The 23589-nt window shown below is 41.4% G+C and overlaps 1 protein-coding gene across 5 annotated transcripts in view; it reads left to right on the forward strand.

Annotated features, from left to right (window-relative positions):
* PTPRG (protein tyrosine phosphatase receptor type G) overlaps positions 1-23589 on the forward strand; it is an 871997-nt gene that overhangs the window by 756461 nt on the left and 91947 nt on the right. For 3 of the 5 annotated variants that reach the window (XM_060239418.1, XM_060239419.1, XM_060239421.1), the window contains exons 14-15: positions 125-211; positions 23035-23126. In XM_060239418.1, coding sequence (XP_060095401.1) covers positions 125-211; positions 23035-23126 — 179 coding nt within the window. The remainder of the gene's footprint in view (positions 1-124; positions 212-23034; positions 23127-23589) is intronic. The other 2 variants (XM_060239420.1, XM_060239422.1) reach the window with 1 other exon arrangement.

The raw sequence follows: 23589 nt of genomic DNA on the forward strand, positions 1-23589 counted from the left end.
CTGATACCAGCTTCCAGTCTCAGGATCTGGTTTGAATCTTAGGGGATGCAAATCATTACATTAGTCTTCAGGATATGACAAGAGGTTTATAAGTTTTATATACTTTTTGTCTCTTTTTGTTTAGAGGGTGTAACAAACTAAAGTTCCAGGGCTTACCCCGATATTTCCATGAAGTGCCTTCTTCTCACGACAGAGGAAAGAAGGGGAACAGGTGAGGGGGTGAAGGTCAAAGGGATAGACAGTTTTACTAACCTTCCATTGTTTGTATCTCTGAAATAGATATGTTTGTAGTGTAGAAGCACCTGGTTCTAAAATGTCAGATTTTTTAAAAAATCCGTTTTGAAACTATGTCATAACCCTTCTAATTGATAGGGATGTAGAGCAGCTTGCCCACAATCAGATTTGTACTCCCCCCCTTCCTCAAGGAGGAAGCTGATGCCCTGCAAAAATGTCCCAGTTGACTCAAGGATGCCTAGCTGAAAGCAAGGCCAAAACAAGACCCTGTGACACAGGGATACATAAGTGCAGAGTGGATGAAGGTTTCCTTTCCAAGACTCCCTCCTTCATTTTGCATGCTTGTCTCTCTCTACTTTCTAATTGCCTTTCATTTCAAGGCCAAACTACATATTTTAGGCAGTTCCATGATATGTTATACTGCCTTAAAAATGAACAGCAGCCGCAGGAGGTTGAAATTTGGAGCAGAAAATTGTTGGAGGGAGATGTTACAGAATCCTTTCCCTTCCAGTATTGGCCTGCTCCTGTATTTTATGGCTTGTCAGGAGAAAGGCCATTGAAAGGTTGAATTTGAGTGGACAAATGGCACAAAGGGGAAGACTTAAACAGTTGGTTTTCCACTTCATATTGTAGCTTCATAGGTGGATGAATCAAATAACCGTTACGTATAGTTTTGCATTCAGTTTGGATTGTAAAAGAGGGATTGTAGAAGATAACACTCTGTATGGCCACGACCCAGAGAAAGTTAGATGTCCCTGAATACTATTAAACTATAATTTACAGTTGTTGCCCCAAGGTATGTAATTTAAAACAAGGCCTTGGTTATCTGAGTAGCAAGAGAAGTTCTAGTATTCTTCCTATAACACATGGTCCTCTAAATTTGAGTATGTATGGTCAAAATTGTTGGTGCCAACTGTACCATCTAAAAGGAATAACTCTGATTTACTAACATTCATTTTTTCTTTCATATGATTATTGAAATTTATATCTTCATACCACATCTAATTTAACTTTAGTGAAATTCAATATAACTTTACAACCTGTTTGTCAGGAATACCAATTGTATCTCAGTTATAATCAACCCTGATAAAAAGAGTATTAAAATATTTTTAAAGGTGAATGGATAATAATTATTCAGTTTTCTTAAAGATATGAGATACAGTTTCCACTTTCCAAGCAAAACATTGTAATTAGGGAAATTTGCAAATTGAAATTAGCCTGCAGTGGGTTTGCCTCTTCATTTTTTGTCATTAAATTTAATTAGCATTTATAGTATTCCATCTCTGAATTTAAATATAAACTAGAAAAATGACTTGATTGTCTCTATTGTTTATATGCAAAGTACCTAAATTGAATATGCTGGCAATATGAATTTAAAAAAAAAATTCTAAAGACATAATGTGCATTTTCTAAAATATTGGGTATAACTTCCTTTTTAAAAAACCTTTTCCTAATTTGCATACATATTAGCCCCTGTTTTTTAAAATGTATTAAATCTGTTCATTAAGCTTTAGAAAATGTGTTTTGAACTTTTGATAATGAATTTTGGAAATTATGGGCCTAATTCTAAATACAGTATTTAACATCACTGAGCCATCTTGTGTATAGTGCTTGTATGCAATTTGTGTCAGGAGGGTAAATCCCATCTGCCTTTTTAATATTATAATGATTTCAAGCTCTTGTGATTAAGGAGCTGGCACTAGTCCCCTAGAGTCTCCTCAGAAATAGTCGGGTATTTTAGAGACCACTTAATCCAGTCTTTTTAAAATGCCAATTTCAGGGTCCTGTAAAAGAATAATCTAGATATATCCCAATGCAAAAGATGTAGCACTTCATTTGTTTGGGTTAGCAGAGGTGACTGGAATTCCTTAGCGGTTTCATGAATAGAGCCAAGAGAAGGGTATAATCAGACTTTACCAGTTTCAGTGGCAAGATAGCTGACTCGGACATTGTATATTACACTCTTTTAGCTCTGTTATGCTCCAGAAACCCCCCAAAACCCCAGTCAGACATTTGAAGGCAGAAATAAATTGCTTCCACCTGCCACACATAGATTCTATGCTGCAGGAAGCTAGGTTTATCATCTTCTGTACCTAAAGTTTCCTGTAAGCTTTAAAAAAAAAAAAAAAAACCCTATACACTGCCAGAGTGAAATGGAAAAGTCTTTGACTATAGCATGATGCTTATACATCTATTGAATCTGTTCTTAGGGTATGGTTTCCTGCCCTTTTGGTTAATTTGTGTATTTGACTAGCTGGTTGTAGAGTATTTACATGCCACCTCTTCACATACCCGCTTGGAGAAGCTATCAAAAAGAAGAAATAAAACAGCATCCATATTAAAATAACACATCAATAAAATAATTAAAAATCCATTAAAACTAACTTGCTGAAGTAAAACCATCAATATTTTTAAAATCAGAAATTTAAGTTAACTGGTTGCAGGACATTTATTTGCCAGGTAAATTAGTGAATCAGAACCAATACTGAGTTGATGATCATGGTGATATTCAGTGTATTATGTTCTCAACATGCAGTTGCTTTTCCATTCTTCTGACCAATTTTGTATAGTCCCCTCCCCTTTTTTAATAGTAAACACCACAGCTGAATGCCAGCTCGATCAGTTGTGAAAATCAACATTAATGAGATGGCTGTTGGTCATATCACACGCATGAAAAATGAAAAAATTCTCCCCCCCCCCCCCCCGTTATGTTATTCCTCTTATAAAAATAATAATTTACTATTCGTTAAGTGGCTTCAGCAGAGAGCAGCATGCAAACTGACAAGCATCACATCATCAGACTATCCATTCCAGAATTCAAATTAGGTATTTGAACAGCAGATTGTCGACAAACTGGTTATCAGCCTTGTGTGATTACAGCACAGTAGGGCCTAATTTGGAGTCAGGAACCTATCCCTCCCTTGAACATTTTTCTAATTTCCCTAGATCAGCATCTAGTGTCAGTATTACCCAAAGAGGGTATCCTTTGTCTTCTTGAGATATTTTGCATCTCATTGGTGCAATGAAACTCAGGGGCATTGCAGAGAGAAGGGGGGAGGGAACCTGTTTTCAAACAAGAAGGACAATGTTAATTAAACACTGTATATTCCTCCCCACGTCTCTCTGAAATAGAATTGACTCATTCGTTAGTCAACTGAAATTATCTTGCCTTGAACATCTTGCACCGCTGAGGCAAGGCTTCCCTATGCATGGCTTTGCCCTATGCATTTGCCATTTAACAAGCTTTCGTTTCTAAACTGCTGTGTTAGTTTTACTCAGCCTTAAAACATTATATGGAGGGGTTCCAATCAGCAAATGTGGCCAACCAGACAATTTACGGCAAAGATAATCTAGTGCTGTTCAGTTTAAAGCTTAAATTCTTTGGTCTTGACTGTTTTTGGAGTCAAGTTAAAAGGTGCCAACCAAATTCAGATTTGTGTAAAAGCATACAATTGCCATGGATACAGTTGAGTCAAATCCAGGGAAGTTATAAATAGTACATATGGAATGTTTATGCCTGTTAGTAAGCTAATTCAACTTATGCCCGCTCTTATTTCCAGAGAATTCAGAGTAGTTTATACATTGTTCCCAAGCTATCAGACAACCTGCAGGGCTAGACCTGCTTTGCCTCAATAGTAGAACTGTTATGTGTCTTTAGACAGCTGTCTGGGCTCTGGAAGTATATCTCTGTCTTGGAATGCAGGCCAGGTCAACTGACATTTGCAGACATAATTGGAAAGTAATAGTAGTTTTTTTTTCATGGGCCTGTGTTTTTATGTGCATGCGTGTAAAGTACTGTCAAGTCTCAGATGACTTCTGGTGACCCCTGCAAGGGGCTTTCAAAGCAACAGCAAAGCAGAGGTGGTTTGCCATTGCCTTCCTTTGCAGAGTCTTCCTTGGTGGTCTTCCTTCCAAATACTGACCCTGCTTAGCTGCCAAAATCGGATGAGACTGCACTATACCATGCCACCTTCCCTCCTTTGGGTCCTTACAAGTATCCTTACAAGGAGAGCCAGTTTGATAAAGTAATTAAGTCCACAGACTCTTATCTGAGAGAACCGGGTTTGATTCCCCACTTCTCCACTTGCAGCTGCTAGAATGAACTTGGGTCAGCCACAGCTCTCGTAGGAGTTGTCTTGAAAGGGCAGCTGCTTGTAAGAGCTCTCTCAGCCCCACCTACCTCACAGGGTGTCTGTTGGCAGGGGGAAAGTTAAAGGAGATTGTGACTGCTCTGAGACTCTGAGATTCAAAGTATAAGGCGGGATATAACTCCAGTATCATCATCATCTTCTTTATAGTAAGTGGTACAAACATGCATTGGAAAGATTCATATAAAAGTAATACATCAGAAAAAGTCATATAAATGGTTGTATATACATAAGGACAGGGCTTTATTTGTAGAAAAAGCCCAGCAGGAACTTATTTGCATATTATTTATTATTATTATTTTATTTATTGCAATTGTATTCCGCCCTCCCCAAATGGGCTCAGGGCGACTAACAACAGTCACAATTCGATGACAGAGTCACATTATAACAATAAAACATTATTAAAATATTAAAACAGTTTAAATACAGTTCAGATGGCGTTCTGTCTGTTTTGAATTAATTTGCAATGATATTGTGGGGTAGATAGTACACCCTCATAGATGTTAAAAATACCTCCATTTAGTTATTAAAAGCCTGCCTGAACAGATATGTCTTACAGGTCCTGCGGAATTGTGATAAATCCCGCAGGGCCCTAGTCTATTAGGCCACACCCCCTGACACCAAGCCAGCCGGAATGGCGTTCCTGTGCATTCCTGCTCAAAAAAAGCCCTGCATGGGAAGAATTGCCCCATTCTTCTTATCACTGATAACAAATGCAGAGGCATCTGCAGTGACATGAGACACACGAGTTTTCTGTTTACTTTATTGCCATTAGCCCCTCATTTTCCTCAACTGCACTGCTAGAGAGCTTTATGATGCTTTTTTAAAAATAAAAAATTGTGATCATTACAGCTCTATAGCACTGGTATTTTTTTTAAGAAGTCCACTACTGGCAAAGCAGAGAAAGCTGGCACTGGCACTGATGTGAGCAGGAGCTTTTAACATAAGAATCTTCTTGTCCGGATGGAACGATCAGAATAAATATCAGATTAAAGGATGTTAGGGAGAGAGTGTGTACCAACGATGGGGAAAACCCAAAAAGGGGACAATTCGATCATATAATCATATAGATTCTTTTTAAAAAGCATTTTGGTTTGGAAGCAAAGGCTGAGAAAAACCTCCTAGAAACAGATTACTGATTTCACTAGCCCTAGGATAATTTCAGCTGAGGTATAATTCACTGCTCTGGTTTTCATTGCAAAGCAGAAGTAAACACCTTTATCTGTCTCAGAAGGCACATTCCAGATTGTAATCATGCACAGAGAGCCTGTAAATGCTTTCTTCGCGTTGGGGATACCCACCTTGAGAATACTGAGGCTTGGAGTCATAATTTCATTCTGCTCTTAAAGACATAGGGTTGGATGCAAACTAGACATTGTGCAAGGAGATAGTATTTTGGTTCACATAGGAAGTGGTGGAAAGTGCTGTCAAGTCAGAGCCTACTTATGCAGCCCCATAGGGTGGGTATTCAAAGCAAGAGACAAATACAGGTGGTTAGTTTGCCATTTCCTGCCTCTGTGTATTACCCTGGACTTCCTTGGTGGCCCTCCTATCCAGTTACTAACTAGGGCTGACCCTGGTTAGCTTCTGAGATGTGACATGATCAGGCCAGCTTTGGTCATCCTGGTCAGGAAAGAGAAGGGGACCCTATGGGTGATTACAGACTGGCAGTTTGGGCGGACTCAGAGACACCTCGACCAAAAAAATCCTTCCACACATAAACATCTGCTGCTCATCCTCATCCTGTACTCACCCTGTCCTCCGGCCTCCACAGCTCAACTGAAAAAGCTACCACTTCCACCATGGTAACAAATTTTTGAGCCGCACACCAGTCTCCTCCTTTGCTTCTGGAAGCGGAAGGGCAAAAGTGAGGCTCCTTGGCTGTGTTAAACTGGCAAGTCACCCCAAATCGCATCCAGTTTTTAAAATTAAAACTGTTCAATGCGCATGAGTGTATATGTGCACACATGCACACATGCACTTGTGCACACATGTGCATGACTACTGAAAATATATAGGGACGGGAATGGTGCACAATGGCTGTCTGAACATGCCCATGTTGCCCCATGGATGGAATGGGGATGGCTTGCGGGGGAGCATTTGGAGACTTCAAGAAGGCTCTTTTTGAGCCGTCCCAATTTGGGACACCTCTCATCTGCCCCAAAATGCCCGTCTGTTATTAGCCCGTGATTCTTGTGAATTTCCCCCCAAGCTACAGACTCCTGTGTCATATCCCATACAACTTCTCAAGAAGTATCTGAAGAAGCAGGGCTTTTTTTGTAGAAAAAGCCCAGCAGGAACTTATTTGCATATTAGGCCATGCCCCCTGACATCACCATCATTTCACACAGGGCTGTTTTCATAGAAAAAGCCGAGCAGGAACTTATTTGCAAATTTATTTTATTAATTTTATTTTATTTTATTATATTTATATCCCACCCTCCCCTATCAGGCTCAGGTCACACCCCTTGATGCCAAGCCAGCTGGAATTGCATTCCTGTGCATTCCTGCTCAGTAAAAGCCCTGTGAAGAAATGAGTAGTGACTCACATGAAAGCTCGTATGCTGCCACAAATTTTGCAAGTCTTTAAGGTGCTACTGTACTCTTGCTCTTTTCTGCAATTCTGAGGACCCCTTGACCCTCAAGAACTGTTTCTCGGTGGGTGCAGGGGGGCTACAGAACAGATACAGATTTAAGTTGCTGGTGGGTCAAATCCAGTTGTTTAAACTGAAAAGAAACTGGGTTTTGAACTGCACCCTGGTTCCTTATCAATCATAAACCATCAGAGCAAAATTACTAAGTGGAATTATTGCATATTTAGATTAGATTGCTAGTACTATCCAGTGGAACAAAGAAATAGCTACTAGGTAGACAGATGCTAATTGAATCACAGTTTAGTTTGCTTTACCCAGATAAGCAATGACTCATGGCTTGGACATCTTTTAGGGACGATGTTTCTGGAAAAACTTATGCAGAACATATAATATTATTTATTTACTTTACTTTAAATTTATATCCCAACCTCTCCGCAGATGGACTCTGGTGAACTGCACGGAAACTTATAAGGCAAAAATAAGACAATGCCAAATAAAGATTTTTATCCTGTTAGCTAAATTGGAGAGTGGTGTGTGCATACTAAAATGGTTAATTTAATAATGATTTGTTCTTTTTAAAGTGCCTTTCTGTTCGGTTCATGGTTTCTAAGTGGCTCTACTCTGTTCTTTGTCTAGTCAGGCTGGAAGTGATGAGATGGTGCCATAGTCAACATGTCAGCATCCAGTCACACACTACAGGGGAGCATAAAGGCCTGCAGAGGAAGACAGGATGATGGTGGCAGCGGAGTTAGAGAGCAAGTTGAATAGGAAGTGTATGCAGTCAGACCAAGAAAGAGAGAGAACAAGCCCCTGCCTGCCAGAGGAGGCACCCTTTTGAGTGGTCTGGTCTTGCCCCTGAATAGTAGAAAAGAAAAGTCGGTTTTGTATCCCACTTTTCTTTACCTTAAGGAGTCTCAAAGCACCTTCCCTTCTCCTCCCCACAACAGGCACCCTGTGAGGTAGGTGGGGCTTAGAGAGTTCTGAGAGAAGTGTGACTGGCCTAAGGTCACTCAGCAGGCTTCATGGGTACATGTGGGGAATCACACCCAGTTCACTAGGTCAGAGTCTGCTTCTCTTAACCACTATACCACGCTGGTTCTACATGCTGGATGCAGCACTGGAAGCTGTAACATCAGTTGGAAGGCATATCAGCCAGAGTATGGTATGAACCCTCTTCTTCTGAATAGAAGTTTTGAGTTGCCAGAGCTGATGCTGGACCAACATTGTGGCCTGTAAAGCAGTTGAACAGGGCCAGACCCAAAGGACACAAGTATGATAGTGGCAAATAACTGGCATGCAGATAAAGAGCAGTTGAAAGTAAACTGATTGGCAGTGCAGTCCTAAAACAAACTATTACACTTCTAAATCCACTGAAGTCAATGAGCTTGGAAGGGTGTAACTTTATTTAAGATTGCAATGTAAACCATTACACCACAATGGTATTCCCACTTTTAGGTGTTTTTATATACATTGGGCCAGGAAGACATGAACATATTTAATTGAAAGTAGTTTCCTAGATAATAATTGGTTAGGGTATTTCCCTTTGATTCTGCACTTTCAATTGTAGTTCATGTTTAATGTAAAACTCTTTGATTTTCTGGGAAATTAGGAGCTAGTGAAAGCTTCTAATTCTGACTCCTTAAATGTTATGATAGTCCTTGATTTTGAAGGCCTTTTGCATAACAGATTTTTCTTCTTAGCATTTTAACTTTCTGTACTTTGGGACCAGATCTGAAAGTTAAAAGATGTCCTTGATTTTTTTTCCTCTTTTCTTTTTTTACATTTTACACAAAGGTGGCTTGATTTGGTTTTCCTTTTTATCCAAGGCATTTCATGACCTTTTATGCAGTTCATACATTCACTACTGCCTCTTGAGAAGTGGAATTGAACAGCTATGTAGTTAGCTTAGGATTTAGAAGAGTATATTTTTCTCCTGCTTGAAAATATTGAATAAGTATTCAACCCATGACTTCCAGAATTTTCTCAGTGGGCTAGAGAAGAGGAGGAAGCCAGACTAACTGCTTCCTGCCTTTAATGGAGTGCATCTTACCTATATTCCACTTGTATGATGAATGAGGGTGTGGGTGTTCCCTCATTTCATTGTGTATATACAAATATGAAAGAAAGATTTAATGCTGGAAATGTATGGTAGGCATCCTAAACAAACACAAAAAATGCCAGGAGCAAACCCTTTCTATTCACCATGTAAGCTGCAGAGTGTCACCTGAAGAGGAGTTCCGGTATTGATTCAAATGTGGATGTGTTAAAAACAAATTCCAGTGGAGGCTGGGAGGCCAGGGAGAAATGATCGAACTCCACCTGCCTCTCAGCCAATTTACAGTGGGATCTGTTTCATGCCTCAGGTTCCACGGAAGAGACAGGACTCCAGTGTGCTTTGAAAACACAGCTGCAGCTTTACTGATTGCAGAATTATGTCCTAGCAACAAGCACACACTCACAGACTCACACACCCACATGATTGGTACTGATTGATCCAAAGTGCTCTTTCAGGGAGGTCTCCAGATAAAATTGCTGGCCAGGCTTTGGTGCTGATCAGCCGGCAGAGAACTTTGAGTGAGGGTCACTGCCCCACAGGTCTCTGTCCCACAAGTGTCTTTAGATCTTATAGTCAATTCTTCTTTCTCCCCACCTGCCAACCTTTCAGAGGGTCTTGCCATAGATCAGTGTTTCCCATTTTCAGGGTTGTGACCCGGTACTGGACCACAGAAGCCTCACTACCGGGTCACAAGAAAAGCCAAAGCTAGCCCCACCCCCAGCAAAGCATGGCCTCTGCTCTGCTTCCTTCCTTCCCCCGTCTCTCTGTTGTGCAGAGAAAAGCTAGCCTTGAAGACTGACACAGGCTGCAAAGCCTGCGCTCCATTTGGCTTCCTTCCTGCCATCTCTCTGTTGTGCAGAAAAAAGCTAGCCTTGAAGACTGACACGGACTGCAAAGCCTGAGCTCTGTTTGGCTTCCTTCCTTCCCTCATCTCTGTGTTGTGCAGAGAGGAGCTGGGCTGCCTCTCCTTCCTCCCCCCCCCCCCCCCGTGTTTAAGAGAAAAGCTAGAGTCCACTGGCACTTTAGACCCGTGAAGTGTTCTTCAAGGTATGAGCTTTCATGTGCCTTGCAGTATGCTCTTTTGGGGAGATTTCCCCGGGAGGCCTGGGTGGCAAAGAAGGGTGTGTGTATGTTTTTCAACCGGGAGGGGAGTGGGCATTCCAGTAGCTATTTTTTTTACCAAATGACCTCTGAGCAGAATTGTTGCTGGCTGGAGCCATCTGATGGTGAGAAAGGCTTTTTTTCCTCCCCCCCCCCTTTCTTTCTTTCCCTGCAAGTGATGCTCTGTCTGTATTCTTGGTGCTGAGAGGGGGGGAAGCAACAGTGGGAGGGCTTCTAGTGCCCTGGCCCCACTGGTGGACATTCTGGTGCCTTTGGGGCATTGTATGAGGGAATTTTGGACTGGATAGTCCACTGGCCTGATCCAACATGGCTCCTCTTATGTTCTTATGTTCTTTCTTTCCATGTCTTCTTTTCCTCTCCTTCCATTTCATTCTTTCCCTTTCTTTCCTTCCATTTTTACTGGATGAAACTTTTCTGTTCATCATACTATTGTTGCAGACATAGGAGCTCTGCCAATGAAAAGCTGGTACCCCCAGTTGTAGCCAGCTAGCATTTCTATGAGATTTCTGTGTGAGTGAGAGTGAGAGGTATGGGGCAGAAAGAGATTATTGGAGATTACTGCAGTATATCTCAACAGTACTGGAAGTGATGGTACTATGAACTTGGCACCATTTTACTGGTCCTGGTTTTAACAGCTGTCTGACACCAAAATTAAACTCCTCCTGTAGATATTAAAAAGGATAAAAGAAGTTCACTGGCTAAATATCTGCACAACAGGTTGTTTTTAAAGGCATGGGAAACACAGCCAGTAAAAAGCTGCAAGTCCCTCATAAATATCCTTTTTGGGATAACTACAGAAATGCTTGTATGAACTTCATATAACTTGAAATTAATTCATTAATTGCAGTACAATTCTCTGCTACCTTTCGCAGCAATTTCCCAGTGTTTCAGCCAAAGAAAAGTATGAAAAATAGCTGTCGAAATATTTTCTTGAAACCAAGCAAGCTTGGTTATAGCTTGAGTCAGGGCTCCAGTAGTAGCAGCTGAAGGAAGGACCTACTAAATGTTTCAGCATATTTTGAGGTAGAGCAGCTGCCAGGGCCCAGTGTGGGTGATACACAGTGCTGTCATTCCTGATGGCAATGGCAACAGCACTCCCAACTGCATACACTGGCCAGTGCTGTTGAGGAAGGGATGTGTAGGTGGTGCAGGCAATTGAACATGGGCATTAGGAGTGCTTGCAAGCTGGAGAAGACCGCACAAACAGATAGGTGCATGCAGGTGTTGGAGTGGAAAGAGAGGACCACCCCCTTTCCACCCCCATTTTGGCTCAGTATGAGTTTCAGAGAGATTTTTCTAACAATGAAGTTACTTCAGAAGAAGAGGCAGGTTTGGGGGAGTGCCCTGAAAGTGACATCACAGGAAAAGGTGGAGTTTTGGTTCAGTGTGCCCCGGAAGTGACATCACTTGGCCCTTGACACCACAGGAAATGACATAATTCCTGTCTCCCAGCTCCACCCCCAAAGTCTCTTGGCTCCACCCCCAAATTTTAGTGGACCATGAAGGAGAAATACAAAAATAACCAGGTCACAGAAAAGAAAATTTTGGGAAACCCTGCCATAGATGGTCATCTTGTCATGGATGGTCATCTTGGCACCCATCAGTTCAAGTTCTGTGTCTCAGTTGGGTGATCTTTACTCAGTTGGGTGATCTCCCTCCCCCCCAAAATAGGGAGCTGACAACAGCCTTTTTCAGTCATCAGGGTATAGGTCATCTGGGGCCTTCCAGCTGGTGGCCTCTTTATGCCAGATCTTTTCCTGGACAGGGTCTTCAGCCTACATTCTTGCTTTCATCCATACATCCAGTTTTCTTGTCTCTACAGACTGATCAAACATAATTATAAGGTGCTTTATTATGAGGTTTACACAGAGCTTTTTCTGCTTTACATTTTTGCTGCACATTTGTTAGTGGCAAAATCTCAGTGTTGTCCTGTCACAGAAATCTTGAAACAGACATCCAATTTAGGCCATCTGGAGTATGGAGAACTACGTTTCTTGCTTCTTCTTTGCAGTTCCTGTGGATTTCCCCCTTTAACATTTAATGTGGCATTCTAACCACTACTAAAGTGCTGCAGTGTATAGATACTGGAATAGTAATTAATACTGATTAATTAATTAATTAAACAAAACCATATCCTTATACTCAGTATTAATTAATTAATTAATTAATACTGAGTATAAGGATATGGTTTTGTTTCTATAACAATATACCATGGAGTAATGCTGGAGCACATATTTATGATCACCTATCCTAGATTATTCCACTATGTTTGCTTTTTTGTACACACAGTTGAAGTAATTAAAGAGTGCAAAAGGATGGGATTTCAATTTGTGAAATTTTAGCTTGATTGCCTAAAATATGCTGATAACCACAGATAGGCCTATTCTCCTCAAATGTATGTTGGCAGAACTGTGCTTTGGAATGAAAATCTGGAAAAGATAAACTGGATATGAAAAAAATTATGTATGAGTAGAAGGCAGCACAGATAATGTGGTTTCAGGTAGCCAGGTTTCAGGTAATGTGGCTTCAGAGAGCCAGTTTGGTGTGGTTAAGTGTGCAGACTCTTATCTGGGAGAACCAGGTTTGATTCCCCACGCCTCCACTTGTAGCTGCTGGAATGGCCTTGGGTCAGCCATAGCGCTCACAGGAGTTGTCCTTGAAAGGGCAGCTTCTGTGAGAGCTCTTTCAGCCCCATCTACCTCATAGGGTGACTGTTATGGGGGAAAAGGATAAAGGAGATTGTAAACCACTCTGAGACTCTGATTCTGAGAGAAGGGCGGGGGGTATAAATCCGTAGTCGTCTTCTCTTACTGCTGTGTACCATTTCCAGATAGGTGAGCTTTTTTTGTCAACTAATGCTGTACAGAATTAGTAGATCCATGATGAACAAACAAGCATTGTCCCCTTCCTTATTTTTTTATACTGAAGGTATGGTCACTATCCCAACATCTAATAGCTACTTTGTTATGCTCAAGGTACAGCTGTTGATAGATTTACAAATAGCAGTAAGTGGAAAACATAAGAACTACTGGACCAGACAGCGGGCCATCTAATCCAGTATGTTTTCAACCAGATGTTTTCAGGAAGCCCATAAGCTAGGCTCAGAGGCATCATCCATTTCCTGTTGTTTGTCCCTAATATGTGATATTGAGTGGTAAGCTGCCTTTTTGACTATGGTGGTTCTATGTAACTATCATGGTTAATAGCCAATTATAAATCTATTCACTGTGCATTTATCTAATCTTTTTAAAACCCTGAAAGACACTTGCTATTAACCTGTTCTGTAGCAGTAGATTCCATAGGTTAAGTAGTTTTGTGTGAAATAATGTTGCCTTTTTCTCTGTTCTAAACATGCTAGTCAGTTTCACTGGTAGTTCCTGACTCCTAGTACCATAAGAAAAGGGACAGATTATCTCTATACAACCGCTACAATTTATAATTGAATGCTCCCATTCATATATATACCATAAGCCCCCCCCCCGATCTTTAGTTTTACTTCTAAAAATGGTGCTTCATCTCCTTGATTGCTCTTTCTGCTCTTGAAAGTTGATCCCAAATATACCTAGTTGTGCTCATACTGCTTAGTGTGCAACTGGCATTGTCCATTACTGGTTTTGCTCATGATTGCAAGAACTGATGGATATGTGCCAATGACAACAGTATGCAACACAGAATGTCAGGAAGAAGGTCTGTCTAATAATAATAATACTGCCACTCTTGTGTAAATATTGCATGTTGCTTTCAATATAAGTTACAAATTTATGCTAATGGTGAGCAAATGCTATTTTTTTATTACCTTGAATTATTATTTCTATTTTTTTTTTTCTGTGACAAACTTTCCTGTTAATTATGACAAGTGTTGATTTTCCTTGACTCTGTGAAAAAGCAATTAGTGGATTGTATGAGGTTCCTAACAGGCAGCAAAACTGGAGAAAAACAGAGGAATTGGTCTGCATAATCGCGTTGTGGATTTTCTTAATTGTTTCTGTTGGTTGAGAAGGTATATTTTCAGTGTGCTGACAAACTTGATTGAAATAGCAATGCATAACTGAAATTACTACACATAAATAGAACGTCCAGGTTTTATTATGAACAGCTTTACTTTATGCACACCTGCCTGGGTTTGAAAATGTAAAGCATGCTTAAAATCTTCTGCTTTCTGACTCCAAAATATCTCCCATGTGTTTGACCACTTCTTTCCAAGTAGGGATTCCAGTTCAGACTCTGTGGAGTGGTCCATCCATCTTCTTTTCCTCATCCCCCACCGCTGCTGCAGTAGCAGCCCCTATTCATTTCCTTTATCCTTTATTACATGTGAGATTTTACATGTATTGGACAGGAAATAAAGTAGGAGGAACTCAGCCAGACCATTAAGTGCAACCAGTGTTAAGTTAGATTTTGGGCTGAGGCAAATAGCAAAGCAATGCCGCTGAAATGAAATAAAGCGGGAGCCTTAGTTTCTGGATCGGAGACCTCCTTGGAACTCATATGCCACCAAACAAGGGGAGAATATAAATGTAACAAATACAAATGAGAACTGAATTGCTGAATTCATCTTTTAAACTACTGTTTTAATTAACTTCTGCTGCTTCGCACTGGATATTTTACCGCCTTCAGAAGCTTCCAACTGGATCTTTGAAGCAAAATCCTGTCAGAAGCTGATTTTTTTGGCCCCACTTTGCACTCTGTGAAAGAGAACACAGATGCTCTGTCACATGAGTGCAATATCGCATGGACAGGAGAGTCACTCATTAATATTCAGTAGATTGGTTGATCATATGGGCTCTTTTTCTTTGTGGGCTTTTAATTGCTGGAGCCTGCATGATTTGCTCATAAAAGTCAGTGATGGATGACCCTCTGTGTAATGCTCTGCTGACTGCTGGCAGGTGTTGCCTTGAGGCTGAGCACACCAATCACTGCTTCTGTATGACCCCATTCACTTCAGTGAGGGTTTCACATACTGGCCTGTCAGTTAATTTTGGGTCTGCCTTGATCTGCTTCACTCTTTCTTTCCGACTGTAGTTATTTCCCAAGTCCTTTTTGCCGGGTTTGATGTTGGCAGACATTTTAAACCTCTGCATATCTGGTACACATGACCACATTGGCACAGTTTGGCATCAGTAATGCCCATTGTCATTGAAACTGTCATTGAAAGCAGAAATTGTCTTTACTAACCCACGTAAATGTTGTCAGTTGCTTCACAAGTTGCAGTTTTGACAGATATGTTAAGTTTTAAATGTTTGTTTAAAATATTTCTACTACCTACCGTATATTACCAGGGCCAATTACCAGGGCAGAGTCATATGTATAAGCCCGCAGTAACCATCAAGCAAATACGATACACAGTGGTATTGAAATATCCAGGGCTTTTTTTGTAGCAGGAACTCCTTTGTTTATTAGGCCGCACACTTCTGATGTTGCCAGTCCTGGAGCTTACAGTAGGCCCTGTACTAAGAGCCCTGTAAGCTCTTGGAGAATTGGCTACATCAGGGGAGTGTGGCCTAATATGCAAAGGAGTTCCTGCTTCAAAAAAAGCCCTGAAGATATCTAAAAAAACCACTCATGTAAGAGACCCCTAGCAGCATATATTAAAGATTGTGACATTATAATAGCAAAGCAAAGGAGGAGGAACAATTAAATGTAGGGAGAACAATTCACCAATGAGGAGGAATGGGAAAGGGCGGGGGGGGGGGAAGGGTCATCTTTCCCTGAGGCTTGGCATCTGGCAAACAGATGTGAGGAGGGAATTCCACAGTTGTGGTGTCACAGCTGAAAAGTGCTCTTTAGTGGTCACCTTGCCACAGAAGGTGGGGGCATAAACAGAGTCTCTACAGATTATTTTAGTTATCACCAGACTGACTTGGATGGGAATTGGTGGCTCTGCTTTTTTGAAAACATGTTATATGTTCCCTCTAAGCTGCAGGGTCTTGTGAGCAAAATTCTACTTTGTGAGCTACTGGCATTAAAGTTGTGAGCTGCTGCATAAATTAGTGTGCTCTGGGGTCATTTTTCCCAAGCTAAGACAAAAATGTGTGACCTGGAGGCTAAAAATCTGTGAGCTAGCTCACACGAACTCAGCTTAGAGGGGACACTGGTTATAACATGTGAAAAAGCACTCGTCCCTTGACATGAATGCTTAGAATTAATAAGTTGGATCCAATGCAGTGTTCCTGCATGTGTAATGACTTCTGCTTGCAGAGTACAGTGTTCTCAGTTCCACACAAAAATCTATTTCACCCCCCAGGACCAGTGCTGTAGGAAGGAGGAACTTGGAACATCCCTCTATGCAGGCAGAAAAGCTATGCTGGATCCATTTCAGGTTACAGATCACTTAGTACCTCATTGCAGCCAATGGCATTTACTAGAGGAATAGTTGAAAGTGGCAGAGATAGGCTTCAACCCTGGCACTTCTTTCTTAAGGGTTTCCAGGAGAAACTAGAAAGCAAGAGACAAGAACTCATTAGCAAATACAGGACCACTCTGCTCACTGGTGCCCAGTTCTCCATGCTTGCTCCTAGAAAAGATTCAAAAATTACACTGCTGATGTGGCTTGTATATTCCGTCTATGTTTTATACACCGGGAAATATTTGTCAGCTAACGTAAGTCTCCATTGCTGGGGGGAAAAAATCTCTTATTATGCCCCCTGATCATTGCTCTCAGGATTCTGTATAGCCATCCAGTCTCAAAATGTAGGTTTTTTTGTTTTTGATTTTTGCCCATAAGCACAAATCTTCTCTGGGGAAATTCAGTCTACCCCCCCCCCCAAAAAAAAAAAAAGGATATGGAGTTTGGGGAGGTTCTTCAGGAAACACACTTGTTTCTTTGAAAGCCAACAGAATTGTCAGTGATTTGCAGAAAACAAGTGGGGTGCCTGGGTTGTCCTGAAGTAAGAATGGAGGATACAGTTTCAGCTACAAGCTTATGAAACACTTTCTTCAATTCCGAAGGTATTTCATGTAGTTTAGAACTGTATTTGTTTAACAACCATGGATTCTGGTGTTTATTGAAATGTGTTTGTTCAGCATTTCGGCCATTGTAGCAAATCAGAAGTCTTGCAAACTTACATCATCACTTTGATAAATATATCCTTGGAGCTGGATAAAAGACAGAAACATACATGGAAGGGGGTGTTTTTTGTCACAGGCTCCTGTAATATTTGTAAAAATCCATAAACAAATACCATAAGCCAACCATTCCACTTCCATAGTTGTTAGAAGTATGAAAATACAATGGAAATAAATGCTCACAAGAACAAAAACTAGGAAGTCCAAGTTATGCATTTCCCCCAAAATGATATTCATGTGCAAAAACCCCCAAACCTGTGTGGATGCAATACTGGGGTACTTCCAAGGTTTTCCTGCACTAGCTCAGTGCTCTCATCCCCAGATATCCCAGTTACTTCATTGCAACTGGGATGGCCACAAAGGCAAGAAAATTAGTTTGAATTTAGGTTAACACAGAGAACCAGCAAAACCTCAGAAAAGGTGGAACTCTGAAAATGTGATAAAATAGTTATTTGGTGGGTTCTTCCCTCCGCAATCATGGTAGGATTCACAGAGGGCAGTTATAGAATGGCCCTGCGCAAGGCTTGGTTTGGTTTCTAGGCAGGTTTAGTGGCTTGGCTGAATAGGAAGGAATCACCATATTGGCTGAGCAGTTTCAAAGTATCCATTCACTGATCCTGCCTGCCCACCAAGAAGTGAGTAAAAGGGGGAGGGGGAGGAGGGGAATGTTAGAGTCAAAAGGGGTAAGGCACTTTGGCAGCTTGAGGGAGAGCAGCTCCTGCAATTAGGTCAGGAGCAGATGATGGTTGAGCATGCTCAGCAGTCTATCCCAGTCTCCTGTGTGAAGTGTTCATCTAATTAAATTGTGATGTCAACTTGAGACTGGTTTCTAGCCTTATTTACTTCATTTCTGCTTTCTGTCATTAAAGTCTGAGCATATCTGGTGGCATGATGGAGGGAGGGAATGTAATGAGAAAAGCATATCCAGTCCCCATAAGTTACCTGGCACTGGGCATCCATGCTGTCCACTTGCTTGTCTGCACCTCACAGTTCCTAGCAGGAAGGATGCCATCCGTCTAGCTACCAGGAAAAGCTCCAGTGGAGTTTTGCACAGGCCATATTTGCATTTGGGGAAACTTGATTTACTGAGGAAGTGGTATTTGGGGAATCCAGAGTCTCCTGTGCGAAATGTTCTCAGTAAAACCCTTTTGCCGCATTTAAAAATCTTCTCTCCATGTAGAGATTTGTTGTTCAACAATGAAATACATTTTATACTTTTAGTGCCCATTACACAAATAACTGCAGTGAGTTGCCCTGTATCAGACCCCTCTGACAGATTGTTTTCAGCAGACAGTTCCCAAAGCTCAGTGTTCCATGATCCCTGGAAGCTGTTTGCAACTACAAGCAACTGCATAAGTATGTGTGCACATAGTGATCTACCCACTCAGAAGGAACTGCCTTTGTTAAAGGAACAGAAATGGTGACAGTGGAAGTCACGTACAACATGACCATAAGCTTATTTCCATGTAAGTGGGCACAGGATTGCAGTCTTGTAAAATAATTTTCACTGATATTTTAAATGGTCACTGCAAAAAGGTATTCCTGTTTCTCTCCCCATCCCCCACTTCATTTTTGGAGTCAACTGTGGTTCATGCTGAGGGAACCTACTATTTTGGGGGGAAGTAATTAAACTAATGGTTGCAGAACAATTTCAGACTTTCCCAGGTGATGTATCAGTATGGCTTCAGTCCCAGCTTTGGAACAGATGCAGAACTGGTAGCCCTGGTGAATGATCTCCATATACAGATAGGGGAAACACTTCTTTGTTCATCCTGCTGGGTTTGTCAGCATTTTTGATATAACAGGCCATTTGATTTTGCTGAGCCACTTAGAGCAGGAGATTAGTTTGATAGATACAGGACTCTAGTAGTTCTGGTCCTTTCCTCTCACACCATATGCAGAGAGTGAGCAAGGGAGATGCTGAGTTGTCTGCCTGAAAGTTGACATGTGGTGTGCCTCAGGGGTCAGTTCTCTCACAGATTCTGTATAGTATCTATGCTGGGTTCTAGATGAGATTGACTGGAGTTTTGGGTTTGGACGCCATTAATCTGGCACTATATGCAGCACTATATTTCATTAACTAAGGAACTGGAGGCTACTAAGTGCACTCTGGGTGCTCACTTGAATGACATGTCAACTGGCTGAAGAGGAACAAGATGAAATTGAATCCAGATGGGGTGAATGGAACTGGGGAATGGCTGCCATATGTGGCTGTGTGACCAAGCCCATTCAACCCATCACAGAAAAGCAACTATATCGGTCCAAAATGCCCATCTTATCACAGCCAATGGCTGCTCATATCTATCGAAGCCGCATTTTATGAAAGAATCCTATAGTGGCATTATCTATGAACTAAAGCTGACGGCTGATTCATGGGACCATTTTTGTCAGCACTTGTATCAAGTCATCTAGCCCTGAAGGTTCTCATTCTGGATAGCAGTCATTAATGTATGTGTATGCAGGAGTATGGAAATCAATGAGTGCATACTGATACCATCAATGTTAGTGTATCTGTACACACATACACACAGGTATGTTATATATTAGCAAAAAAAAAAAAAACCCTGCAAAAATTCAAATTTCATAAATAAATCTCAGTTCATTATGCATATGAACCAAGAAGATAATTTCAGAAGGTAGCCGTATTAGTCTGCAGTAGAACAGCTAGATTTGAGTTCAATAGCTCCTTTAAAACCAGTAAGATTTTCAGGAAGTGTTTGTACACACAAAAGTTCATACCTAGAATAAACTTTTTGTTGGTCTTAAAGGTACCATTGGACTCAAAATTTGTTCTAAGATTTTTCAGGGTCTGAGCTTTTGAGAGTCAAAGGGAACTTTAACTCACAAAAGCTCAGACCCCAAAAATCTTGTTCTTTCAGGTGCTACTGGACTCCAGCCTTGATGAACCAAGTCCTTGGACTTGTGCATGCCTTCCTTTCCCTCTGATCTCTCCATGTAGAAAGTGAACTAGAAGCTTTGGGTTCCTGGTTTGTAGTCAAGAGAATGAAGTACAGTTTGTCATTTTGCCCAGTTTTGCCCATTACAACAAACTCCAGTTTGTTCCAAAACAGGAAGTCCTTCAACTACTGTGCAGAGTGGTGCAAGCTTGAGGATTTCCTGGCTTATTCTTATCTGAATGCAGATGAGGCTTCACTTTTAAGCAGCCGCTTGATGGCACTAATGCAGCAGCCGGTATATATATTCTGCTTATGTTCTTGTTCTAATAAATAATATCAGAAGCCTAATGTCAGCTAGATTATAAACTGCTTGTAAATAAAAGGAGTGAATTTGGGCTGCATTGGGCTGTAAAATGTTGGTACCCTCTCATCTTGGAGGAAACAATCTATGAGACCGAGGTGAATCGCAAGCAGGCAAGCCCCATGGATTTATTAACCTTTGTCACCTTTTCTGCCTCTGTGTACTTTGCTCAATATAAATATGCAATGCTTGTTTTGTTGTAGACTAGCTTTGTTGTTAAATATAAAGAGCTATTCAGACCATTCCAAGGATGAGAACTGGAGAATCTTTTTTATCTTCTAAGAGTATTAAAATAGATGTGTTTTCAGAAAATTATGATAATAACCAAAGCAATCCTCCTGGGATTCTATGAATGTTGCACTCCAAGGAGGAAAAAACCTGAATGCATCACATCTGCACACACATTCTGCCTATTTCATATTCATAACCCTTCCCTTACTGTGATTGATTTATTCCCCTTTGTGCCTCCAGGGTTTTCTTAGGCCAAAATAAAGGCAGCCCAAGTAGAAACAAAGTCCCTCTTTGCTTAAGAAGAGGAGAGGAAAGAGGCCATTCAGGGAAGAGACAAAGTCATTCTTTTTGTGGGGATGTGTGGGCACATGTCACACACCTTGGATTCCCATGCATAAGTTTGACACAGAGCATTCCCAGCAAAATACACTCTCTGCTAACCCCTATACAGTTATGAAAAGACCAGAAACCAGAAGTCTCCTTTGAGTCAAATCATGCTGTGAAATTTGTCTTGGGTGGCTGCATATTGTTTCAGAGGTTATGCGAATTTATCTGCCTTGTTTTTTATTTATAAAATGCCATAAGCAAACCATAGCTGAAGTTGCCCAGTATTCCTCTTATGCTTCTGAAAGTTTATGTGGTGATAGGCGAGGGTATGGGTACGGGTATCAGACTGGAACTGGGAGGCTCAGGTTCAAATTCAAACTCATACTGGGAACTTTGAGTTGGCTGGTGGAACCAACCTTATAAAGTTGGTGCAGGGAAAAAAGATATACCATGAGTATACCATACCGAACAACTTGTTGCCCCATACTCTGCTCCAGAATTTCCTAGTTATGGAATTTCCTGTAATGGATACCCTCTTGTTTAGCTGCCATAGCCCAGTGGTTCTGGAACTTTGAAGTGGGCCATGGGGCCTCTGGAGCAGAGGCCCAAAAGTTCTCAGAACGATAGGATCCGGAGGTGGATAAGGCTTTCATTTTCACAGCTTCTTGTAAGAAAGTTATTTAGCCTTTGAGAGCAGTACATTCCACTGCCTATATGTATGTATATTAGCCCTTTGCTGTGTATCTCTGCTGGAAACAATGGAAGTACAAATTGCTTTGACCGTGTCAGCAAAGCTGACAGGATGGAGTGGGCTTTTCTACTTGGCCATCATTCCAGAAAACTGTACTGCATGGCAGAAAAGCTGCAACCCTGGACAAGCGGAGGCAGCCGCTCGTTATGTCAGGGAGGCTAATTGGGGCAGTGTTAAAGACTATGCCCAGGTGTTGAGGAACAGTTTGTGAAGTGAGACAGGGAGAGGGATCTATCCGCTTCTTCCGGAGCTATTGTTAAGAGCTCCTGACAGCTGAGAGCAGCCCCTTCTCTTGTCACAATAGCTGCTCATGCTGAGCAAGTCTCATTAAATATTCAGTTCCAGCCTCAAGCAGCTCATTAAGGCAGCAATGAGCAGTGACGCGGTTGTTGGAAAACCCTGCCTCGCTTAGCATCACGATGCAGAGGCTCACTGGATCTCTGGATGCTCTTCTCCTCAATGCCTTCTCTGTGATGACCAGCTTGTGTTCTTTGCTTTGCATTAAGTACAGGTAAAAAAAAAAAGATAGCTAGGGAAGCATTGGAAGTCCTTAAATGTGGCTGCTGGTTGCCTTGGTGTACTGCATTTGAGTTTTTTCTAGGGTCATTGGTGGAGGGGGCAAACTGACATCTGCTAAAAAGCTTTTGCTCTGTAGCATCTGTGATTCTCGCTGTTTTGCAGGGGGAGTCTGGGAAGGGGATTGCAAGGAGCTTTAATGGAGCCAAGTTCCTTTTGTGTTGAGCTTGTAACTTCCTTAAGGAAGTAGCATGCCAGCAGCTGTTGGCTGCTGCCTCTTGCATACCTGGCAGTAGTAAGTAAAGTTCTACTCAAGAGGAACATTGCCAGTAGTTTTGTTGTTGTTCGTGTCACGTTTCTCTTTTGAGAAGGGCTGCTTTGAAGTGATTGAAATAAGTGCCACTCAAAGTTCATTTTCTTAAGTGAATGTGAGAGAGCCACAAGATTTCAGCTGCTAAATTTCCGGTGCTTCATATTTGTAAACTTAATAATTGGTAGAAAAAAGAGGGTGCTCGTCAGTGAAATGCTCATTTATAGTGACAAGTAGATGCACTGCTCAGTGTCCAGTAAAGTCACTGGTTTTACAAAATAAAATAAGAAATATAACTTTATGGAGTGAGTGTGTGTGCGTGTGTGTGACAGAGAGTCTGTTTGTTAAAATGCCTGGCATGCGTGCACAAAAAACTTAATTATTCTTTCTCGCAACTGATAATCTTTCTCTCTTTTTTACAGAAAATGTTTTCAGACAGCTCACTTTTATGTGGAGGACAGCAGCTCACCTCGCGTGGTGCCAAACGAAAACATTCCCATTATCCCCATCCCAGGTAAGCCAGGCCTGCACTTATGATTTACTTAATTCATGCTCTGGTTTAATCAGCCTGATGCCACAAGCTGATCTTTGTGACCAATCCTGGATTGCACTGTGTGTTCTGGGTCTTTAAAATCAGCTGGCTGGCTCAATTACTGTCTTCTACACTATGTTTTTCCAGTAATGCTTCTGTAGCAGTTCATTAATGGGTGGGCTTAACACATTCTTTTTTTGGAGGGATGAGATGCAAATAACTCTGATGGTATAATGAAGAGATCCCCCACCTGACTACTGTGCCCTGCCTTCTCCGGCTCAACCACTCTGTCATGAATAGTTTACCCCTTGTATTCATTGCAGTTCAAACTTGGCACCCTCACTGGCCTACACAACTAAATTATTGGAAGGCAATGTAGAAATGTAAAGGTGGAAATACAAGGTCTGTAGTGCTGGCTTCTACTTCTCTGTGCCTGTTTGTTCTT

Source organism: Heteronotia binoei, chromosome 5 (assembly GCF_032191835.1).
Source record: "Heteronotia binoei isolate CCM8104 ecotype False Entrance Well chromosome 5, APGP_CSIRO_Hbin_v1, whole genome shotgun sequence".
Classification (NCBI taxonomy): Eukaryota; Metazoa; Chordata; class Lepidosauria; order Squamata; family Gekkonidae; genus Heteronotia; species Heteronotia binoei.